This window comes from Geotrypetes seraphini, chromosome 3 (assembly GCF_902459505.1).
Source record: "Geotrypetes seraphini chromosome 3, aGeoSer1.1, whole genome shotgun sequence".
NCBI classification, from domain to species: Eukaryota; Metazoa; Chordata; class Amphibia; order Gymnophiona; family Dermophiidae; genus Geotrypetes; species Geotrypetes seraphini.
Window position 1 is genome coordinate 41,554,039 of NC_047086.1, and position 24,605 is coordinate 41,578,643.

Sequence of the window (24,605 nt, forward strand, 5' to 3'; positions counted from 1 at the left end):
TACCAATTAGCTTTTTTGATTCATCTCCATTAAGGTGAGTCTCCTGTATGAAATAGACATCCGCATTTTGTTTTTTTAAATATAGCAATACTTTTTTCCTTTTTATCGGGTGGTTGAGACCATTAACATTTATTGAAAAAATTTTTAAAGTCATTATATCAAATCAAAACAATAATCAATAATATTCTTCACATCAATATTATAACCTCTTTTCCCCTTTTTAAAATTATTATTAGAACCCATCCCCTCCCCTATACCCCTTCCCATATTCTTAATCCCCTCCCCCTCCCATCCCTCCCTTAAATTACTTGCCAACTTTGAAACGCACACCTTGACTAGGCAATAGATAAACTCCCCACAAGCTATATTTATAATTTTAAAACCATTAGCCAGATCATTATCATATTAAAATGAATATCATTTTATCACACAAGACTTCTTTATCAAGGATTACCTCTTTTTTTTTTTTTTTCCTTTCCTTTCCTTTCCCCCATCTCTCATGAACCCTCCCTTCTCTACTCACTCATTTCCATTAAGATATTATTGAAATACATAAATAATCACACCAAATTTTAAAATTACATTCATCCAAACCACATCCATCTTTCATGTCAGATTACATCACATTCCCTCAAGTTAAATATCACTTTTAAATATTATTAAATATATAATGGAAATCTTTTTTCCTAACTTTTCCTATTCAAAAAGTCAATAAATTCCCCAAAACAACAATTTTTATCCCTTTAACATAACCCTCCTAACATTCCATACCCATTTCCACACTAGCATATTTGCTACCCTTTTAATTTCCACTCCATTCACAACATTCTCTTATATCATATGCTTTATATTATAACATCCAAACTTTCCTACATCCTTCGCTTTTACCAAAACTTCTAATTAATTTTTTTTTTTTTTTTTTTTAATCTCCTCGTATATCCACCATTATTTATATTAAGTTCAGACCAATTTTTATCCCAAACAACAATATTATGACTCTTGTTGCATTAATAGATTTGCAATTTTAAAACTATAGTCCATACATAACAACAAATTTCCTTTTCTTGTAATAAGATGCTATATGTCTCATAAAGTCTCATTTCAAATCTCCTCTTGCTTGCAGATCCATATCAAATTCTATCCTCTCACACTACTGTTTATACATTCTCAGTCTCATCTTTTGATCCACCTTAAATCTCCTTTCCAATTGTTTTGCATAAAGATGTACAATGACCACAATTTCAAACTTGTGGTGCCAATCATAGATCCTTCACATTCTACATATACAAACCCTGTTCCTTTTTTTTTTTTTTTTGACCATCGTAGCTCTGTCATTTTTATTTTAAGGTCAGGCCAACTATATACCAGAACCATCTTCAAAAAATCCTCTGCTGCATTTAGAGAATTTCCATTACAATGTCTTATTCCATATATCACAGCTGACTTCCCCTTTTATGCAAATTAAAATTGTAAGGCTTACAAAGTCACAGTCTAACTCTCATCTTGCTTGCAGATCCATTCTATTTAATGTCCTCTTGCTTGTAGTTTATATCTTCTCAATACTATTTAGAACTTATTTCCTTCAATCTGTTTTGCACAATCCTCTATCGTTTCTCAGTCTGTCTGTCCAAACAGCAAGTCAGTACAATCCATCTTATTAACCTCTGTCCTTTTAAAGGTCTGTAATATTGCATCTCTTATACTCTTGCAGGCTACATTCCATTTGCCTCATGACAAGATAGAATGTGGAATGTATTTGAAATCCAACTGCAACCATGCCTTCAGAATCCTATTAACTCTTTTTTTTTCTTTTTTCTTCCTTTAACATAGAAATTTCCAAACAAAAATAAACATTTCAACCAAGAACACAAATACTTCCATCCAAGTCTCTATTAAGTAGCCATTGGTGATTCACACTGCTCCAAAAACTCCTTAAGTTTATCTGCAGTATCAAAATTCAAAGTTTTATTTTTATAAGTGACCCGCATAGTTGCCGGGTATATGAGCCCATATCTAGCTCCCAGACTTCTCAGCTGTGGTCTCAGGTCTAATAGCTGCTTTCTCTTTTGTGCTGTTGCTCTGGCAAAGTCAGGCACTATGTAAATCTTTGAATCCTGACACTTTAAGTTTTTATTATCTTTAGCTAATTTAATTATTTCAGCTACATGTTGATATCTAAGTAGCTTAAAGATCAGTGGACGTGGTCCTTTTTGGCTGTTTGATAATCTCGTTGGGACCCTGTGTGCACGTTCTATTTCCAATGGAAACTTGTTTTGCATCGGGAGCACCTTGGGCAAAAAATTAATCAAAAATCCAATCAGATCCGACTTTTCAATTCCCTCCGGGACCCCAAGCACCCTTAAATTGCTCCTTCGTTCCCTATTGGACAAATCTTCCAGCTCCCTTTTCAGTGCTTCAATTTCCTTACTGTGTTCCATGTGCTTTATACTTTCCTCCTCACACTTTTCCACTCTTTTCTCAATTTGATCCACTTTCAATTCCATTGCTTGCAGTTTATTTGATAAACATACCACCTCTTCTTTCACTTCTTTTATATTTTTAGCGCATTCCAATACTATTTCCTTTACCGCCTGTATTTCCTTCATTATGTCTTTATTTTCTACATCCTCCGGCGGCAACGGAACTGACATCGGTGAAGCCGTATCAAGTTTCGATCGCTTCCCGCTTCCTGAGCTGCTTCCCGCCGTCAAATTTTTGTTTTGCTTTCCTGAAGCCATTATCCACCTCTACCTCACTTTTCAGAGTGAAATTTGAATTTTTTCTGGCTATGATCTCTGTCAAATAGCTTGTCTTCACAGAGCAACTCCACTACCCAGCCATTTAGTTCCGCTCCAAAGCCACGCCCCTCAAAAAAGTGACTCTTAAGGAGAGAAAAATATGGTATTTGATACCATACAGGTTTTGGAGGTTTTTCTGACCAATGATAGCTCCGTATTAGGAACTGGGAAGGAAGTTTTCCTAAATTCCTAGAACACTTGAGGTCTTTTCCTCCTTTTCCATATATAATTTATACACAATTTGTATTTAACATATAATAGGAGCAACTAGCTTATTCTTTTCTTTTTTTTTTTCCAAATCTTTATTCATTTTTTTTTTAATTTTTTTATTTTTCTTTGTATCTTTTTTTTTTTTTTAATTTTAAATTTATTAATTTTCCATTCTTACAGCAATTAATTCACATATAATATAATTAATTATTACATAACATTTGTAATTACAATCAATACATCATATCATAAATAATAAATCCCTCCCCTTTTTTCAATTCTTATTTCCAAAAATTATACAAATCCCTCCCCAATCCTATATATCTACTACCAATGTGCTAAGAAATCTGATCAGTAGAATAATTAGTCAATGGTTGCCATATTTTCTTAAAATTATGAAGATTCCCTTGTTGTAACGCTATTACTTTTTCCATTTTGTATATATGACAGACAGAGTTCCACCAGAATGTATAATTTAATTTGGTATAGTCCTTCCAATTTTGAGTTATTTGTTGCATGGCGACTCCTGTCAATATTAATAGCAGCTTATTATTATTTGCTGAGATCGGACTCTGAGTTCTCATTGCAGTGCCAAATAGTATGGTGTCATATGAGAGTCCTACATGATTTTCTTTTTTTTTTTTTAAATCTTTATTCCTTTTTATTTCTTTCAACAAGTGTACAGTATTATTACAATTAATTTACATAACACACTTGGCATTCTTAAACAATATTATTATACATGTTTTTATTCCCCCCCCACCTCCCACCCTTTTCCATATCAATAAAATATTCCTTCCAAATTTATATATAATTATACATCCCTTTTTGATAATACAATTAATCTGACATGAAATCTGTCCCTCCCCCCATCCTTCTTCCTCAAACACTTTAAACATTTTATTATACCCAGTAATGCACAACAATAAATATCCCATCCTATTACATATATCTCCTTATTTTTCATAACAACATATTTCCAATATTTTTCCCTCCCTATCCCTCCCATCCCATCCCATTTCTATATATTATCCCCTAAGGAAAAAGAATAAACTTTACTCGTTATAATATTCAATTAATGGCCTCCACACCTCTTGAAATCTTTTAAAATACCCCCTCTGTATCGCAAGAAATCTTTCCATCTTATACATATGACAAACTGAGTTCCACCAAAAATTACAATTCAATCTAGAACAGTCTTTCCAATTAGTTGTTATCTGTTGAATTCCCACTCCCGTAAGAATCAACAATAATTTATTGTTTGCTGCAGATATTTGGCATTTCCTACATGATTTTCTAATAACTTATTAATTTGGGGCCAAATTAAATTCCAAAAGGTATTTACACAGGGACAGAAAAAAATTAAATGATCTAACGTCCCTACTTCTATTCTACAATGCCAGCATCTATTGGATCTAGTATTATCTATCTTTTGCAGGCGCGTAGGGGTCCATAACACTCTATGTAACAAGAACATCCATGTTTGATTCATAGATGCTGACCTTGTAGACCTTAATCTCCAGGACCAAAATCGTGGCCATTGAGAAGCAGAAATTGTCTGTCCAATCTCAATACTCCAAATATCCCTAAGTCCAGTTTTCTTTTTTTTTATTTAAAAATCCATATAACAATTTATACCATAATATTATACACTTGTTGCAAGAACTAAAAATGAATAAAGATGAAATTGAATCTAAAAAGTTATCTTTATTCATTTTTAATTCTTACAACAAGTGTATAATATTATGTCAAAGAACTCAAACAAATCACTAGACAATCTTAACAACAGATTCATAAGTATATAAAAGAACTCCCTCTCCCTCCCATCCCTTACTATAACAACGAATCAAGTAAAATTCACATCTTATATCCCCCTATCCCACACTAATTATTCTCTTGTACATACTCTTGTATGCTCTTGTACAACTAGCTTTTTCTATAGATTGGGAAAATATAACAAGCCTTTAATAGGACCCGCCAGAACCTCTCTGAGCTCCCTCAGTATCCTGGGATGGATCCCATCTGGTCCCATTGCTTTGTCCACCTTCAGTTTTTCAAGTTGTTCATAAACATTTTCCTCGGTTTGTTTTTTTTTGTTGGTTTTTTAAAAAATTATTTATTCATTTTTTCATCTTACAACAAGTGTGTCAGAAAATAACAGTTAAACTTATACAATATCACTTGAGTATCTAACATTATTAATTTCACAATTAAAAATAAAAATAAATCCCTCCTTCCCAACCATATTATTACACATGTGATTACATATATATATTATTTTCTATTAATCCAACCCATCAATATATACTTAAACTCACTCCCACGGGGGAGTTTATACCAACTAGTGAAAATGATATTTTATTAATTACAATACTCTGTCAATGGCCTCCAAATCTCCTGAAAATTATTAAAATTTCCTTTCTGCAACACTAACATTCTTTCCATCTTATATATATGACACAGTGAATTCCACCAAAAACTGTAATTTAAACTGGAATAGATTAAATTACAGTTTTTGGTGGAATTCACTGTCATAGAGTATTGTAATGAATAAAATATCATTTTTCCCTAGTTGGTATAATTGTATGACATAGTGAATTCCACCAAAAACTGTAATTTAATCTATTCCAGTTTTTCCAATTAAATGTAATCTGCTGAATGGCAACTCCTGTCATAATAAGTAATAGCTTATTATTCTTTGCAGAAATTTGACTTTTCTTCTTCATTGACATTCCAATAAAATAGTATCGTAGGATAAAGCCACAGGATTTTCTAACAAACAATTTTCCTCTGTTTTAAAATTACTCTCTGAGTATATATATCTTAAGAAATAGATAGTACTGTATAAAGGTGAGAGATTGCTGTACAGTAAGAGAATGGAGAAACTGGGCCTCTTCTCCCTTGAAAAGAGGAGACTGAGAGGGGACATGATTGAAACATTCAAGATAATGAAGGGAATAGACTTAGTAGATAAAGACAGGTTGTTCACCCTCTCCAAGGTAGGGAGAACCAGAGGGCACTCTCTAGTCTAAAGTTAAAAGGGGATAGATTCCGTACAAATGAAAGGAAGTTCTTCACCCAGAGAGTGGTAGAAAACTGGAACGCTCTTCCAGAGTCTGTTATAGGGGAAAACATCCTCCAGGGATTCAAGACAAAGTTGGACAAGTTCCTGCAAAATTGGAACGTACACAGGTGAGGCTGGACTCATTTAGAGCACTGGTCTTTGACCTGAGGGTCGCCGTGTGAGCGGACTGCTGGGCACGATGAACCACTGGTCTGACCCAGCAGCAGCAATTCTTATGTTCTCAAATATATGATAAAGAAACACTATAACCAATTTCAGTATATATAGTATATATATATATATAGTGCAGTTTTATGCTTTGTTTCTTTTGTTTTGTGGGAGCAGGAATAGTATTTTTTGTTCTATAGTTTGTTATATCTAAAATGTACCTATAGCCCTCCTTTCTTAGCTTCAGTTGTGTGCAACTGTCTGCTGACAATTCAAACTTTCAAAGTATCTGAGAAACAACATTTCACTTACCTAACAAATTATATTTGGTTTGAACTGTTTTAATAATCCTAAGAATAGAATTTATGTGTGTGTTGATTTTATTTTGCTTTTGGAATTTTTTAGAGCATTGGATGTGTTAAGTGATGATGTTTTGAAGGACCTATCTCTTGCTTATAGAAAAATGGTAAGATTTTAAAGTTTTTTGCATTTCTACTGCTATTATTTGATCTCTCTGATCTGTATGTTAATGACATTTGCAATTTGTGATTAGTGAAATATGTTTTGTGGGGCCACACTGGAATTTGCTCTTTGGCATTGTATTTTGAATCCAATCCTAGTGATATTTAAGGCAGCTTGGAGGGGGGCAGATATGTTTCCTTGCAATACCAAAATTAAACATCATTGTAGGTTAGATAAACTGGAATTAAGTCTCTACTGTACTCTTAATGGAATTCTGTGCATTTGAGATAGCGGTTCACATAAACAATCATGTCTAAGACAACACAGGAGGAAAAATGACCCGCTGTACAGCAGTTCACTTCCTCCTCTCCTGTCCGTTTCTATACTGAATTCTGTGCGCTCTTAGGGGGTGAGAAATTCTGCATTTGCAGAATTCCACCAGGAGTACTCTGCCGAAAACAGGGCTGTCTCAACTGGTAGGCTGACTAAACAGTTGCTTAAGACACCAGCTTCTCGGGGAGGGGGTCAGCAAAGTACAACTACAATCAAATCAAAATAGTCGGAGTCAGTTTCTGCAAAGCATGCTATTTATTGTGCTTATACCGGTGTTTGGCTTCAAACTGCAAACTAGCACACGTTAGAAAGGTTAGGGATATATGTTCTATTTTATGAAAAGTTTACTTTATCCATGTGCAACTGTGCAGTTGTTGCAGAAATGGATATGCAGGCAAATGACTTGACTTAGGGCTAGATTCACTAAGCTCACTAATCATGTCCCGACCTGTTTGCGACCCTGACCCAATTCACTAATCTTCTGCCCGATCCGATCCACACCCAATCCGATCCGCCACACATGCAAATGAGGGGAAATGGCATGCAAAGTAGGAAGGCAGCGATTCACAAAACAGAAGGAACACCGATTGGGCTGGCCGATCCAAAAAGAAGTGACTGGTGAGGACCAATTGCTCACGTTCTTGCTGACTGTCCTGCTCTCCGCCGCCCTGAAATCCCAGCTCTGCAGCCCTGAAATAAAATATTTACATATCTCCCTTGTGAAAAAAGCACAAGAAGGCAAGCTCTGCCGACTCTCCTGCTCTCTGCTGCCCTGTCCCTGCTGACTCTCCTGCTCTCAAAAGCGTGTTCTGTTCCTGGCAGCATTGTTTTCTGTTCAAGCGTGCTCTGTTCCAGTAAAGCCCCCACCCCCCCCACACCTGTTTTGACCTCGCTTGTGCGGAGAGCCAGTGCATGCACAGACCACATCTACAGGCAAAGAAGATGGTCTGTGCATGCGTCTGGATCACTCTGCAGCGATCCGTGGGGTCACTGTGGAGCGTGCCTCCGATCACATTAATTTGCATGAGAATGCAAAGTGAATCGGTCGCCCGGGAAGGACTTGGCCACGAATTGGCCAACATAGGTGAGCTTAGTGAATCATGGCCTTAATTCTATATTACCTTAAAGGGCCTCTTCTATCAAGACCGATAGTGCGGGCTGCCATGGTAAATGCCCTGCAGCCCATAGGGATTTAAAGGGATTCAGGGCTTTTGCTGCGTGGCACTTGCTAGCATGGCTTATAAAAGAGGGCCAAAGTTTACAAGTGATTATGCACGTCACATTGGGCCAGATATACTAAGCATGTTTCCCATGGACACAAAATAGGAAACCCCCATATATGTCCTAGTTAATGTAAAAATGCCCATAACATACTTACAAATACTTTTCATTACAGTGGTATAGTTAAAATTAGATAGTACTACCTCAAAAATCTAATCTAACCTAATATGCAATTTATTAATCGCACTAATGCCAAAATAGTTCAAGGCGATTTACAATAAAAGCAATAATAAGGGGAGTTTACAAAAACTAATTTCAATAATAACAATATTGCATATCAAAAATTAAAAGTATATGAAAACACACAGGGCTCCTTTTACTAAGGTGTGCTAGCGTTTTTAGCGCATGCAGGAAATTACCGCGCGCTACACCACGTGCTACGCTTCTAGAACTAACGCCAGCGCAATGTTGGCATTAAGGTCTAGCGCGCACAGCAATGTAGCGCGTGCTATTCCGCGCGTTAAAGCCTTAGCACACTTTCGTAAAAGGAGCCCACAATTATACAAATTTTTATTATATAGAAAAGTTTTCAATATTTTATGAAAACTCATATAGGGCTCCTTTAACAAAATTGTGGTAGCGGCTGCTGCTGCAGTAATCGCTCCAATGTCCGTAGGGATTTTAATGGGTGTCAGAACATTTGCCGCACGCAGCCACTACTGTGACTTTGTAAAAGGGCTAGGTTCAACCCTAATTTGCCAAGATAAACTATTCCAGATGGAAGTTTCAGTATAGATAAACAAAAATTTAGTACTATGTTTAAGCTGTACACTTTTTGAAGAAGGAAACTTCAGTAGAAAGATGCTGCTAATCCTAAAAGAAAAGAAAAGCAGCAGAGCGAATGACTGGATTAAATTTTCTGAAGAATCTGCTCACAATACACGGTAACCCTTATGTCTAATTTAAAATCAACTCTTTTTCTTACTGGCAACCGGTGAAGTCTAGCAAAAGCATCAGAGATGCTATCATATCTGCTTAGGCTAAAAGTCAATCTCACTCTTATTAATAATTTTTGGAAATTGATCTGGGGACAAATAAATTGTATGTTAGAGAATCATGTGGCCCTGTCATATGACACAGTTTTGTTTGGGATGTCTATGAGGGCCAAAAGTCAAATCTCCTCGAATAATAATAAGCTGTTAATGATTTTAAGAGGAGTTGCCATCCAACAAATAACATACAATTGGAAAGACTACAATTTAAAAATTACAACAAGGAAATATTAAAAATTTTAAGAAAATATGGGATCCATTGACTAATTATTCTAGAGATCAGATATCTTAACACATTGATAATAGTAATATAGGGTTAGGGTGGGAAATATAGATATTAATATGAAAGAAAAATGGAAAAACAACTAATAGGGGAAAGGGATGAATATCTATGATATGAATTTGTACATACATATATATTTTATTATACATTTTATAATATGTGATTCATGTATTGAAAGAATGAAAATTCTATAAATAAAAAGTTAAAAAAAAAAAGGAAAGACTACAGGGGGTTGAATTACTGTTTCTGGTGGAGTTCGGTGTGTCATGTGTATGAAATGGAAAAAACATTGGCAATTAAGAGAGGATATTATAAGAAATTTAAAGATGTGTGGGGACCATTAATTGATTACTATAATAAATAAATGAATTTATCCCCATTTAGTATGTATAGGGTGGGAGGGTGGATGGATGGGTTTTATGACATTAGGATGAGTAGTTACAAAAATATTTGGAAAGGGAGGGAGGGGAGGTAATTTCTGGTATAAGATGATTGTAAAGTTTCAAGTGAAGAATGTATAGTATGACTTGATTTATTGTACACTTGTTTGTATAATGTAAAAAGGAATAAAGATATTTAAAAAAAAAAAAAAGTCAATCTCACTGCTGTGTTTTGAATCGGTTGAAGCTTATTTAACATACAAGAACTCAAGAGGAAGTAGAAGAGAATTTAGAGAAATCCACTGTGGCCTGTTACAGTGCTTTGTAAATGTCTTCACAGCTTTGCAATTTTTCACATTCTGCCAATTAAAAAATTAAAATGATCTATACAGAATTCTCTATACCAGTGCCTGCAAGTCTTTTTGTGGCCTTGATCCTGATCTCGGCAGATGCCTTAGAGGCGGCCGCTGGTCGTTTGTCAATCATGCATCGGCGTCCTAAAGAGAATCGCATCTACATCGCTGAACAGACACATTAAGGGTCTTTTTATCAAGACATTTCATCACGCGCTAACCCCTGCGGCTAAAAAACTAACGCCTGCTCAATAATAATAATAATAATAATAACTTTATTCTTCTATACCGCCACAATCTTGCGACTTCTAGGCGGTTTACAATCAAGAGTGCTGGACATTCAATGAGCGGCTAGTTCGGCAGGCGGTTTAATGTGCGTTAAACCCCTACCGCAGCTTGATAAAAGGACCCCTAAATGTAGGCCAGCATTTTGCAGGCATACGTTTAAGGTGTCTATCTTGCACCTACAGAGACACGTAGGGATACTTAAGCACACCCTAGGCCACTTCTGGGTGAAACCACTCCCATGCCCCGCCTTGGGTGTGCTTAAGCATCCCTATGCATCTCCGTAGACACATGACCCACTCCTACAATATAAGCATCCATCTCCCCTCTTTTTTTTTTTTTTTTTTTTTTTTTAAAACATGCATCCTGATAGGCATCCTACCTATCTTTCAGCCAATTGCCACCTACCATCGGGACTTACATTTGCAGAATCAGGCCCTAAGTGGTTTACATTCTGGTACTCAAGCATTTTTCCCTATCTGTCCCAGTGGGCTCACGTTCTATCTAATGTACCTGGCTTACTGGTTATCGGCTAACTACCTTTTTAAAAACCTGGCTATTCATTGCTGGTCACCAGAAATGGCCTGGCTTCGAATAACTAGAATCTGCACCAGTGGCAGGTTTTAAGTGCACAGCTAGCTAAATATTGGCCCCATAATGCCTCCAGATTTTTAAAGAAAGTACTTAGGCATGCTATCTGGTACTAGAATTCTAAGCTCTCTTTAAATATTGTACTGTATCTCCTACCATACTTCTTCGACTAATAGAAGCTATATTGCTTTTAGATTCCAGCAATGGATAAAAGGTTTATCACACCCTATTTAGATGGACCAGATATAAGTTATTTGGAGTCTGAAGATGGAGAAAACTATATCATTTCAAAAGAAGAAATAATTATAGATCAAACCTCTCAGTAAGTTTCAATTTTATGATTTTGTGATATATTCTCTGAAATATACTGTACATACTTTGAAGGTCAGATGCTTGACCCAGAGGTAGGTTTCCCACTTCATGCTTATTTTAATGTGAGGCTATGGAAGTGAAAAATCTTTGTGTTAATTTCATTCATTTATCTAATGCCGTGGCAGGATAGCACAGTAGTTCAATTCATCTACCAGAATACCTCAGTGAAGTTGCTTCAAGTTTCAGGTTTTTATTAAAATTTGATACTATCGCTTATCCAACTTCTAAATGATTTAGTTTAAAATAATTGGGAATACAAAATAAAAATAAGAAACGCCAGCAACAATACAATTTAAAAAGATTTAAACAACTTAAGCAAATGGCATATCACAAATAAGACCAAAAGTGCAAAACTAACATGATACAGAAGGAAGATGGGGAGGAAATACAATTAATATAGGATAGAAAACAATTATGGAACGAACAAAAGGAAGGGGAATACTGTGATTGGATTCTTTTAGAAGAGCCTAAGAAACCTAGCAGAAAAATTTAAATATTAAAGGCATCTTTGAATAAATGTGTCTTGAGAAGGCCTTTAAAACGATCTAAGTTATTTTCTTCTCTTACTGGGACTGGAAGAATATTCCAAAGCTGGGGAGCCACTACTGAGAAGATGTCTTGACGCTTGGTACCTATTAATTTTATTAATTTATTTAATTTTCTATACCGTTCTTCCAGGGGAGCTCAGAACGGTTTACATGAATTTATTCAGGTACTCATGCATTTTTCCCAGTCTGTGCCAGCGGGCTCACAATCTATATCTATTCCGGCAGGCTCACAATTTGCAATCCGAAGATCTGAGGAGACAGGATGGCTCATAAGGAATCAAATAATTTTCAATAAAGTGAGGAGTTTTTGTTTGCAGTGTTTTAAAAGTTATTAAAGAAATTTTTATAAGAAATCCTGTGTTTGATAGGTAACCAATGAGCTTTACGTAATAGAGGGATCACAAGATCGAATTTCTTAACTTTTGATATGCATTTAATGACGACATTTTGGATAATTTGAAGCCATCTCATTTCCTTCTGAGTGATTCCTGTAAAGAATGGACCAGGACATTCAAAGGCTTGGGCTTGGTCTACAGACCTCCGACTCAATTGCAGCAAATTGATAAGGATCTGATTGTGGATATCCAAAAGTTTGGAAGGAAAGAGGAGGTTCTGCTGTTGGGAGATTTCAACCTGCCGGATGCGGACTGGAATGTTCCGTCTGCGGAATCGGAAAGAAGTAGGGAGATTGTGGATGCCTTTCAAGAAGCTCTGCTCAGACAAATGGTGACGGAACCCACAAAGGAAAAAGCGATATTGGATCTGGTCCTCACAAATGGAGAGAGTATCTCTAATGTTCGAGTGGGTGCTCACCTGGGTAGTAGCGATCATCAAACGGTTTGGTTTGATATAACGGCTAAAGTGGAGAGCGGCCGCACGATACATAAAGTCCTAGATTTCAAACGTACGGACTTTAATGCAATGGGAAAGTACCTGAAGAAAGAGCTGTTAGGATGGGAGGACATAAGAGAAGTGGAAAGACAGTGGTCTAAGCTGAAAGGAGCGATAAAAATGGCTACGGACCTTTATGTGAAGAAAATCAATAAAAACAAGAGAAAAAGGAAGCCGATATGGTTCTCCAACCTAGTGGCTGAGAAAATAAAGGCGAAAGAGTTGGCGTTCATGAAATATAAAAAAACCCAAGAAGAGGAGAGCAGAAAGGACTACAGGGTGAAACTGAAAGAAGTCAAGAGAGAAATACGTTTGGCGAAGGCACAGGCGGAAGAACAAATGGCTAAAAATGTAAAAAAGGGAGATAAAAATTTTTTCAGATATATTAGTGAAAGGAGGAAGATAAAAAATGGAATTGCTAGGCTAAAAGATGCTGGGAACAAATATGTGGAGAGTGATGAGGAGAAAGCAAATGTGCTAAACAAATACTTCTGTTCTGTGTTCACAGAAGAAAATCCTGGAGAAGGACCGAGATTGTCCGGCAAAGTTACATGAGAAAATGGAGTAGATTCTGCGCCGTTCACGGAGGAGGGTGTTTATGAGCAACTTGTAAAACTGAAGGGGACAAAGCGATGGGACGGGATCCATCCCAGGATACTAAGGAAACTCAGAGAGGTTCTGGCGAGTCCTATTAAAGACTTTTAAACAAATCTCTGGAGACGGGAGTGATTCCTGGGGATTGGAGGAGAGCGGATGTGGTCCCTATTCATAAAAGTGGTCACAGGGATGAAGCAGGAAACTACAGGCCGGTGAGCCTCACTTCAGTTGTTGGAAAAATAATGGAAGTGTTGCTGAAAGAAAGGATAGTGTATTTTTTGAATCTAATGGGTTACAGGATCCGAAGCAACATGGCTTTACAAAAGGTAAATCGTGCCAAACGAACCTGATTGAATTTTTTGATTGGGTGACCAGAGAGCTGGATCGAGGACATATGCTAGATGTAATTTACTTGGATTTCAGCAAAGCCTTTGATACAGTTCCTCATAGGAGGCTGTTGAACAAACTTGAAGGGCTGAAGTTAGGACCCAAAGTGGTGAACTGGGTCAGAAACTGGCTGTCGGACAGACGCCAGAGGGTGGTGGTTAATGGAAGTCGCTCGAAGGAAGGAAAGGTGACTAGTGGAGTCCCTCAGGTTCGGTGCTGGGGCCAATCCTGTTCAATATGTATGTAAGTGACATTGCTGAAGGGTTAGAAGGAAAAGTGTGCCTTTTTGCAGATGATACCAAGATTTGTAACAGAGTAGACACCGTAGAGGGAGTGGAAAATATGAAAAAGGATCTGCAAAAGTTAGAGGAATGGTCTAATGCCTGGCAACTAAAATTCAATGCAAAGAAATGCAGAGTAATGCATTTGGGGATTAATAATAGGAAGGAACCGTATATGCTGGGGGAGAGAAGCTGATATGCACGGACGGGGAGAGGGACCTTGGGGTGATAGTGTCCGAAGATCTAAAGGCGAAAAAACAGTGTGACAAGGCAGTGGCTGCTGCCAGAAGGATTCTGGGCTGTATAAAGAGAGGCGTAGTCAGTAGAAGGAAGAAGGTGTTGATGCCCCTGTACAGGTCATTGGTGAGGCCCCACTTGGAGTATTGTGTTCAGTTTTGGAGACCGTATCTGGCGAAAGACGTAAGAAGACTTGAGGCGGTCCAGAGGAGGGCGACGAAAATGATAGGAGGCTTGCGCCAGAAGATGTATGAGGAGAGACTGGAAGCCCTGAATATGTATACCCTAGAGGAAAGGAGAGACAGGGGAGATATGATTCAGACGTTCAAATATTTAAAGGGTATTAACGTAGAACAAAATATTTTCCAGAGAAAGGAAAATGGTAAAACCAGAGGACATAATTTGAGGTTGAGGGGTGGTAGATTCAGGGGCAATGTTAGGAAATTCTACTTTACGGAGAGGGTGGTGGATGCCTGGAATGCGCTCCCGAGAGAGGTGGTGGAGAGTAAAACTGTGACTGAGTTCAAAGAAGCGTGGGATGAACACAGAAGATTTAGAATCAGAAAATAATATTAAAGATTGAACTAGGCCAGTTACTGGGCAGACTTGTACGGTCTGTGTCTGTGCATGGCCGTTTGGAGGAGGATGGGCAGGGGAGGGCTTCAATGGCTGGGGGGGTGTAGATGGGCTGGAGTAAGTCTTAACAGAGATTTCGGCAGTTGGAACCCAAGCACAGTACCGGGTAAAGCTTTGGATTCTCGCCCAGAAATAGCTAAGAAGAAAAAATTTAAATTGAATCAGGTTGGGCAGACTGGATGGACCATTCGGGTCTTTATCTGCCGTCATCTACTATGGAACAGATCATCTTGAGTTTGAAAAAGAAAGATTTAACAACATTACTAATGTGTTCATGAAAAGTCAGTTTATTGTTTAGAGGTAGGTTGTCAACTGCTTTGTTTTACTGCCAAAAAAGAAATATTAGGTTGTGACTGTTTTACTGCCAAAAAAGAAATATTAGGTTGTGACTGTGTTTATGCCAGAATCTCTTTATCATATGAATATTTGAGTGTTGTTAAAACAAACTGAAGAATATATGGTATGCTCCATGAATCTTCTGATTCTGCTTTCCACTAATCTGAGGTATCACTCTGCATTTTTGTATGTTTGGGGTTCTACTCTGTTGTTTTGATAAGAAACTGCAGTTTAATTATTTTGGTTACCGTATTTGCCGGCGTATAAGACGACTGGGCGTATAAGACGACCCCCCAACTTTTACAGTTAAAATATAGAGTTTGTTATATACTCGCCGTATAAGACTACCCCTTCTTCCACACACCTTTGCACAACAAATAAAACTTAAAAGAACATCAGAATTTATTTCAACAATTTTAATTAATTCACTAAAGCTGAATAGAACAATAAACCCATGGGAGCTGCCATGCTATTTGTTTTCTAAACTGTTAACCAAACTGAAACTGTCAATGATAGGTGGATAACACATAGAGGGAGAGAGCAAGTGGGGCAAGTCCCTAGCAAGTTTGCTGGCATGACAGTTTCCCTTTAAAAGCTTCAAAAGCCTCCTGTTCGCCCCGCAACTTCCTTAAGGGCTAGACTCCACACACGGCCGCATGTGCGAGAGACGTAGTAAAGAGAAAAGGGGTGGGGCCAGAGCGCCGCTGCTTCCCGCTGCGCAGGATGAAGGAGCTGGCACCCTTGTCACACTGATGTCCCGCCATGGCCCCGCTGATGTCCGGCAGGTTTACTAGTACCGTAAGCACCGTAAGGAGGTAAGGAAGGAGATGTTAGGGCATGTAAAGTAGAGAGTTGCGCGGGGACAGAAATCCCACCGTCCCTGCCAAAGTCCCCACCGTCCCCACGGAATCCACCCGTCCCGTGAGGACCCGTCCCCACGTGCGAGGAATCCTCCATCCCCACCGTGCGAGGAATCCCTCCGTCCCGCCCGTCCCTATAAACTTCAGAAATAGTTATTTCATTTAATTATGCTACTGAATTAAAGGCTCTGGTAGAAACCCATTTACAAATAAGCAAAAGACTTTATTAATTTGAAAATATTAATTGGGAAGAATATACTTTGTAAACGGGTTTCTACCAGAGCCTCTAATGTTTATAAATTTTTATCAACACAATAATATACTACTTTATCTGAAGCAAAAAAAAAATTGAATCTTTTCTACTTTGTTGCCTGGTTTCTGCTTTTATGTTCTCATTCAATTCCTTCCATCCATATCTTTTTCTGCATCTTCCATTTGCTCTGTTATTGTGCCTCTCCCTTTCTTCTTCCAATTGGTCTGGCACCATTTTTCTCTTGTCCCCCATAGTCTGGCATCTGTTCTTCTTCCCTGCAGCGTCTTTCCCTACTCTCTCTTTCATTTCTTTGTGTCCTTCTCCCCATCTTCCATGTCCTTTCAGCGTCTTTCCACCCTTTGTCTTCCCATGTGCTTTCAGAGTCCTTCCCCCCCCGCCCTTCCTATGGCCTTTCAGCGTCCTTCTCCACTTTGTATCCCCCATGTGCTTTCAGCCTCCTTTCCTCTCTGTCTTCAAGTGCTTCAGAGTCCTTCCCCCTCCCTCCTGTTTCACCATGGCCTTTCAGCGTCCTTCTCCCCCCCTCTTCTCTACCGTCCGGGTGCAGCACAGCCGGCCGGTTCCCTTACTTTTGTGGCACTTCCCCGACGACGATAACAGCCGGTCGACAAACCTCTGCCTTAACCGCGAATCTAAATTACCTTCTTACAGTGCTGTAAGAAGGTAATTTAGATTCGCGGTACAGGGCAGGGAGGATTGTCGGACGGGCTGTTATCGGTCGGTCGGGGAAGTGCCACAAAAGTAAAAGGAACCTGGCCGGCTGTGTGCTGCAACGGGGCGGGCGGGCCGCCCCTCTCCTTGGTAGCCACTCGAACCGCGAGGTACTTCCTTTCTCCTTATCTGCCTTGCCTGCAGCACAGAGCGAACGGAAGTTCCGACGTCAGCGCTGACGTGGAGGAGGGAGGGCTTTGTTTAAGCTTTGTTTAAGCCCTCCTCCCCTCGACGTCAGCGCTGACGGGGAAGACTTCCGTTCGGCTCTGTGCTGTAAGCAGAGAAGGTAGGGAGAAGAAGAGCCGCGTACATCCAGAAGACTGAGTACATCCAGCCCCGCAGGAGCCCGCGACCTCGGAGGCGTCCCATGGGATGTGACCTAGGGGGGTCGCGCGACCTAGGGGCGTCCGTGCAGCTCTCTATGTAAAGTAAGGGCATGTAAACAGTACGGCGTATAAGACGAGACTTTGGGGGATTTTAAGGTACTGAAAAGTCGTCATATACGCCGGCAAATACGGTACTTAACTTCAATAGCTTTAGCATTCGCTTAACAATGGTACCTCGGAATCGAACGCCCCAGAAGTCGAACGTTTGGAATCAAACTTTTTTTTTTAGTAAATTTTGTCTCAGAATCGAACGCTGTTGGAATCAGAACATACATTGTGGCCCTGACTCTGCAAAGTGCGCCCGACTGAGGCGTCCTCGATGTTTAATCAGCCAATCGGGAGGCATTTTTCTAAAAAAAAAAATAATTCTCCCCAGGCATAGAGGCGCAGCTACAGCCGTCAGTTTCCCCAACCCGCCCCCTGCCGGATCCCTAAGATGTAGTTCCAGCCAGCCCCCAGCCAGCCAACCCAAGCCAGCCCTTCCTGCGGTACTTTTTTTTTTCATCCGGTGGTTTAGCATGTTTTCTGCGCTCCTGCCTTGCTGGACTGCTGCCTCTTGATTGGTTCCCCTGCTCTCTTCTGACAGTGGCAGAGGCAGAGCGGTGCATGAGGAAGGCATGTGCTGCGTCCAAATGGCTGTCGTATTGTGCAAGGATTTAAATTCTAGCATCAGGCCATTGAGGATACACTATTTGGCTGTGAACTGCCAGTGAGTTGACGATAGAGCCTGAGAGACTGGGTCGCAGGGATATAGTATAATATTATATATAGTGTGTGTATGTATGTATATATATATATATATGTTTTTTTTAAATTGTATTTTGTAGAACAGTAGGTGCACAAATAATAGTGACCTATAAAAAGAAATCTTCAGGTTATACTGATAGCTTTCTATAAAGGAATCTGCTCTTTTTCATTTTTGTGTGTGTTTTTTTCACAGAGAAGCACTTTCCAAAAAGGCAAAAACAAAGGTAAAAGAAAAGAAGGCGGTCAGACAGTTCTGGGGGGTACAACCTTTCAGATATTATTCAGAGTCCTCCGTCCACAGGTTAGTGTGTGTGAGAGAAAACAAATAGCTTGAAGTAGTGTATTAAATGCAGCTTAAAGCCATTGTATTGTTTAATGTGACTACAAGAGGGCCATTTTCGATAGGATGTCTAAGTCTGAGGTTGGATGTTTTAATAATAATAATAACTTTATTTTTATATACCGCCAACAATCTTGCGACTTCTAGGCGGTTTACAATAAAAGAAACTGTTTACAATAAAAGAAACTGTAAATACAATAAAAGTAAAGAGAAACTTTACGTACAGCGAATTAAAGAGTATAGCAGTGTACATCTGATAACATTAATAATGTTAACGTCAGTTTGTGTGTTGCAAGGCCAGGAAGTGCCAAGTTGTTTACACAGAAGTAGAAATGTTCCGTAAGTTGAATAGAGTGTTCATATTTAGTGATTGGGGGTTGGGTTAACAGTTTGCAAGTTCAGGTATGTGGTGATGTTACGAGGGGGGTTGATGTTCCGGTTCGTTACCTAGGTATTTCAGGAATAGGGCAAGACGTCCACAAACCCAGCAGAAAAAAATGTTCATTTTCAAAACTGCCAGACGTCTATCTTTTATTTTTGAATATGATCTAAAACGCGCAAAACCAAGTTTTGTAGACGTTCCCAACTACCATGTCTGATTGGCGGCAGAGGAATCCCATCAGCTGAGCCAGTTTCAGGGATTCCTGCTGGCTCAGTTGATGGGGATTCCACTGCTAGGATCAGCTGAGCCGCAGAGCACTACACCTGACATCCCCAACATTGTTGGACCCTTTTCACATCCCCAGACACCCCACCCCTGTACCTGCCAATGATAGATCGGCAGGAGGAAAGCCCACTCCTTGCTACAGGGCCGCATGCTGCGAATGACAGGCCTTCCCCTCCCAAGGCCCTGATTGGCTTAAAATGGTGAAGATCAGTGTGATTCGAGACAGGTATGCTCTCAAGTTCGACGGCTCTTCCCCTTGTCAAGCCTCTTGGAAGAAGCGAGCATTTCATCAAATGTTGCAGAGGTTGGTAGAGCTCAAAGCAATGGTTCCAGTGCCTCCTCAAGAGATTCGCACTGGGAGGTACTCCATTTATTTTGTGGTGCCCTAGAAAGAGGGGTCCTTTCAGCCTAGTTTGGATCTGAAGGGTGTGAACTGGGCATTCTGGGTCCCTTCCTTTCGTATGGAGATCCTAGCAGTTCAGGCCGGGTAATTTCTGACTTCTCTCGACCTGATGGAGACCTTCCTTCATATCCTGATTCGAGACTCTCCTCAGTGCTTCCTTCACTTTGCAGTTTTAGGAAAGCATTATCAATTCTGTGTGCTTCCATTTGGTCTGGCCACGGCTCCACGTACCTTTTTTTAAAAAATTCTTTATTCATTTTTTCATCTTACAACAAGTGCGTCAGAAAATAACAGTTAAACTTATACAATATCACTTGAGTATCTATCATTATTAATTTTACAGTTAAAAAATATAAATAAATAAATAAATCCCTCCTTCCCAACCCATCAAAATATAATTAAACTTCCTCCCACCCCCCCATCCCTGTACACTTATACCAACTGGGGAAAAATGATATTTTATTCATTACAATATTCTATTAATGGTCTCCAAACCTCCTGAAAATTATTAAAATTTCCTTTCTGCAACGCTAATGTTCTTTCCATCTTATACATATGACATAGTGAATTCCACCAAAAACTGTAATTTAATCTACTCCAGTTTTTCCAATTAAATTTAATCTGCTGAATGGCAACTCCTGTCATAATAAGTAGTAACTTATTATTATTTGCAGAAATTTGACTTTTCATCCTCATTAACATTCCAAATAAAATAGTATCATAGGTTAAAGCCACAGGATTTTCTAATAAACAATTTATTTGGCCCCAAATCGATCTCCAAAAAGCCAAAATGAATGGACAGTGGAATAATAAATGATCTAAAGTCCCTGCTTCAAGATGACAATACCAACATTTATTTGACTTAGAGCTATCTAACTTTTGTAAACTAACCGGGGTCCAGAAAGCTCGATGCAACAAAAAAATCCAAGTTTGTCTCATAGATGCTGACATTGTACAACTCATCCTCCAAGTCCAAATTCATGGCCATTGAGACACAGCAATTTGATGCTTAATCTCAATGCTTCAAGTTCAAATGTCCCTAAGATCAGTTTTTGTGTTTTTTTAAATTCATAAATCCAGATATCAATTTATACCACTGTGCGGCCTGGTGTCCCAGGAAGTCCATCTGAAAGCACAAGAACTCTAAACTATATTGGTTATTAAGATTTTTCCATTCAGGGAGCCCTTCCTGAATGGCTTGCTTCATCTGCAACCATCTATAACTTTGTGATTTATTAAGACCAAATTTGTGTTGCAGCTGTGAAAAATCAAGCAGTTTACCATTAACTATAACATCGTCCAGAGCTCCATGTTAGAGAGCTGCATGGTAAATGGGGACGACGGGAATCCGCGGGATCCTGTGGGGACGCCCCCTAGGGTCGCGGGGATCCCATGGGGATGCCCCCTAGGGTTGCGGGGATCCTGTGGGGACGCCTCCAAGGGTTGCGGGGTTCCTGTGGGGTTGGATGTGAGGCTCGTCTTCTCCCTACCTGCCCTGCCGCAGCACACAGCCGATCAGAATGGAAGTCTTCCACGATGTCAGCGCTGACGTCGGAGGGAGAGCTTAAGCAAAGCCCTCCCTCCCTCCTCCGACATCAGCGCTGACATCGGGAAGACTTCCGTTCTGATCGGCTTTGTGCTGCGATCGGCAGTGGCTTACCAAGGGGGGGCGGGGAGGGCGGTCCGCCCCGGGTGCAGCCATGGGGGGAGGGTGCACAGCCGGCCAGGTCCCCTTACCTATGTGGCGCTTCTCCCGACTGACCGACAACAGGCCCGGTCCAACAAACCTCCTGCCCTGTAGCCGCGAATCTAAATTACTTTCTTACAGCAGCTTCAATACTCTAGCTGCTGAAAGAAGGTAATTTAGATTTGCGGCTACAGGGCAGGGAGGTTTGTCGGACAGGGTCTGTTCTGTTGTCAGTCGGGCGGGGAAGCGACACAAAGGTAAGGGGCAGGGAGGGAGAAAGGGTGGAGTGGAGAGGAAAAGACGCTTAAGGTAAAACTGAGGGGGGAGAAGGGCGCTGAAAGCACTGGGGAAGACAAAGGGGTGGGGAAGGATGCTGAAAGGACAGGGGGAAGATATGGGAGGAGAAGGACGCTGAAAGGACATGGGGAAGACGGAGGGGGAGGACACTGAAAGGACATGGGGAAGACGGGGGGAGAAGGATGCTGAAAGGACATGGGGAAGACAAAGGGGGGAGAAGGACGCTGACAGGACATGGGGAAGATGGGGGGGAGAAGGACGCTGAAAGGAAATGGGGAAGAGAGAGTGGGGAGAAGACGCCGGCAGGGAAGAAGACAGATGCCAGACTATGGTGGGAGCGGAGGGGAAGAAGATGGGTGCCAGACCAATTTGGAAGGGGGGAGAAAGGGAGAGGCACAGTAACAGAGAAAATGGAAGATGCAGAGAGAAGAGAGACAGTGTATGGAAGGAATTGAATGAGAACATGAGGAAAGCAGAAACCAGGCAACAAAGGTAGGAAAAAAATTCTATTTCTTTTTTGCTTTAGGATAAAATAGTATATTAGTTGTGTTGATAAAAATTTATAAACATTAGAGGCTCTGGTAGAAACCCGTTTACAAAGTATGTATTCTTCCCAATTAATATTTCCAAATTAATAAAGTCTTTTTGCTTATTTGTAAATGGATTTCTACCAGAGCCTTTAATTCAGTAGCATAATTAAATGAAATAACTATTTCTGTAGTTTATAGGGACGGAGGGGATTCCTCGCGGGGATGGGGGGGGAAGGAGGGGATTCCTCGTGGGGACGGTGGGGATGGAGGGATTCCTCACGGGGAGGGGTGGGATTCCTCACGGGGACGGGTGGGACTTTGGCGGGGACAGATGGGATTCTGTCCCCGCGCAACTCTCTACTCCCATGTACCTTCACCAAAGTTGTAATGGTGGTAGCGGCAGCATTGCACAAGAAGGACGTCTTGGTTCATCCTTATCTGGACACTGGTTGATTCGTGTGAAGCTCTTTCAGGAGATCTCCAGAGTTGCGGCTTGTGTCATGGAGTTGCTGAAGTCATTGGGCTGAGTGGTCAACCTTTCCAAGAGACAGTTGACTCCCTCTCAACGCTTGGAGTATCTCTGAGCTCTGTTCAACACCTGTCTGGGGAGGCCTGAGTACAGAAGTTGCAGTCACAGATTTGTTCCCTCTTGGGTTCTGTTGCCCCCAGGCGCAGTAGTTTTTTTCAGGTCTTGGGGTCAATAGCAACCTAAATTCCAACCAAACAAATCCTCACTCAGCAGGAAAAAGGTGCTCAGTAGAAGAAACAGACCAACTTGTATCTTTCTTCTTATTTCTTTATTGAATTTCTCTTCGTTTATACAAACATTCTTGCTCCAAGCAATACTGCTCGACGGGACCCATTTCGCCAACAATGGCTTTTTCAAGGGTTCCCAGCAGGGAGCACTCATTTTGGCTTCCTCGTACTTTCAGGGCTTTCGCTGGGAGGGTCGGAAAGGTTCACTTGGGGGGGAGATAGGAGGATCAGCGGGGGTTCGGCTGGGAGGGGGAGAAGCGGTCTGCCTCGGTGCTCCAAGGCCTGGCGCCATTACCTTTTTCGCCCCTCCCGCCCCCCCCTTGGTACGCTACTGCTCTCCAGCTCTCCTTAGTTTGCTGGTTTTGTTTTTCGGCGACCGGCACGCTTTCAAAAGAGCCGCGCATGCGCGGCTGCTCAAAGTTCAATCTTCTGTTCTGCTGCAACTTCCTGTTTCCGGTTGGGTCAGAGCAGAAGATTGAATACTGAGCAGCCGCGCGTGCGCGGCTCTTTTGAAAGCGTTCCGGTCGCCGAAAAAGAAAGCTGGTAAACTAAGGTGAGGTGGAGAGAGGAAGCTGGTTAAATGATCGAGCCGGCGTGCGGGTGGGCGGGAGGGGGCTGCGGGAACCGCACGATCCTTTATGCCTCACTGTGGTGACAAGACCATTCACCGCTCCACGGGGCGGTGATGGCCTTGTCCCCGTCCCCGTAGAGGCTGCTAATTTTCATTCCCCGTTTTGGCGGGTTACCCGCGGCTAAACGCAGTAGCCACGGGTAAACCGCCACCGTGTCATTCTCTACCCCTGGTGGATATTTGTAAGGCTGCCGTTTGGTCTTCTGTCCATTCCTTTGTGCGTCACTACTGGGTGGACATTCAGGTGCATTGGGACGCTGTTTTTGGTGAGCATGTTTTGTGGTTACCCTTCGTGTGTCCCAACCGTGATGGGTACTGCTTTAGTACATCGCATCCATCTGTGCTAGTCTGAAGAGACGATAAAGAAGGAAAAATTATGTCTTGCCTACTAATTTTCTTTCTTTTAGTCCCACCAAACCGGCACAGAACCCACACAGTGTTCTTGATTATACAAAAAGTCAGGTTTTTCTCGGGAATGCGTTCTTGTGCTTTTTCTTCCTTTTGCCTTTTTCTTTTTTTCTGGGGAGTGTACATAGTTATTGTGGAGTAGTGGCATCTGGTGTAGCTGGCGAAATGTGAGCCCAGTTTTGGTTGCCTGTTCGCATCCTTTTCCAAAAGTTGTGTTTTACTTAAAAAATAAAAAGACATATTGAAGTTTGGAGTTCCTGTGCTTCCAGTTGGGATGTTTGTATTGTTTCTGCTTGGCTATTCATCAGACTGATTTTATGAGGGACTGCACAGCCCACTTGTACTGTAAGAATTCAATGTGTTCTCATTCTCCACTTGCTGGCAGAGGAGCGTAAACCCATCTGTCTGTGCTGGTCTGGAGGAACT

General features: G+C 40.6%; 1 protein-coding gene across 1 annotated transcript in view; it reads left to right on the forward strand.

Annotated features, from left to right (window-relative positions):
* Positions 1 to 24,605, forward strand: part of IBTK (inhibitor of Bruton tyrosine kinase) — a 239,787-nt gene that overhangs the window by 155,766 nt on the left and 59,416 nt on the right. The window contains 4 exon segments of the mRNA XM_033937433.1: positions 6,646 to 6,706; positions 11,395 to 11,522; positions 18,654 to 18,692; positions 18,694 to 18,761. Of these exon segments, the coding sequence (XP_033793324.1) occupies positions 6,646 to 6,706; positions 11,395 to 11,522; positions 18,654 to 18,692; positions 18,694 to 18,761 (296 nt within the window).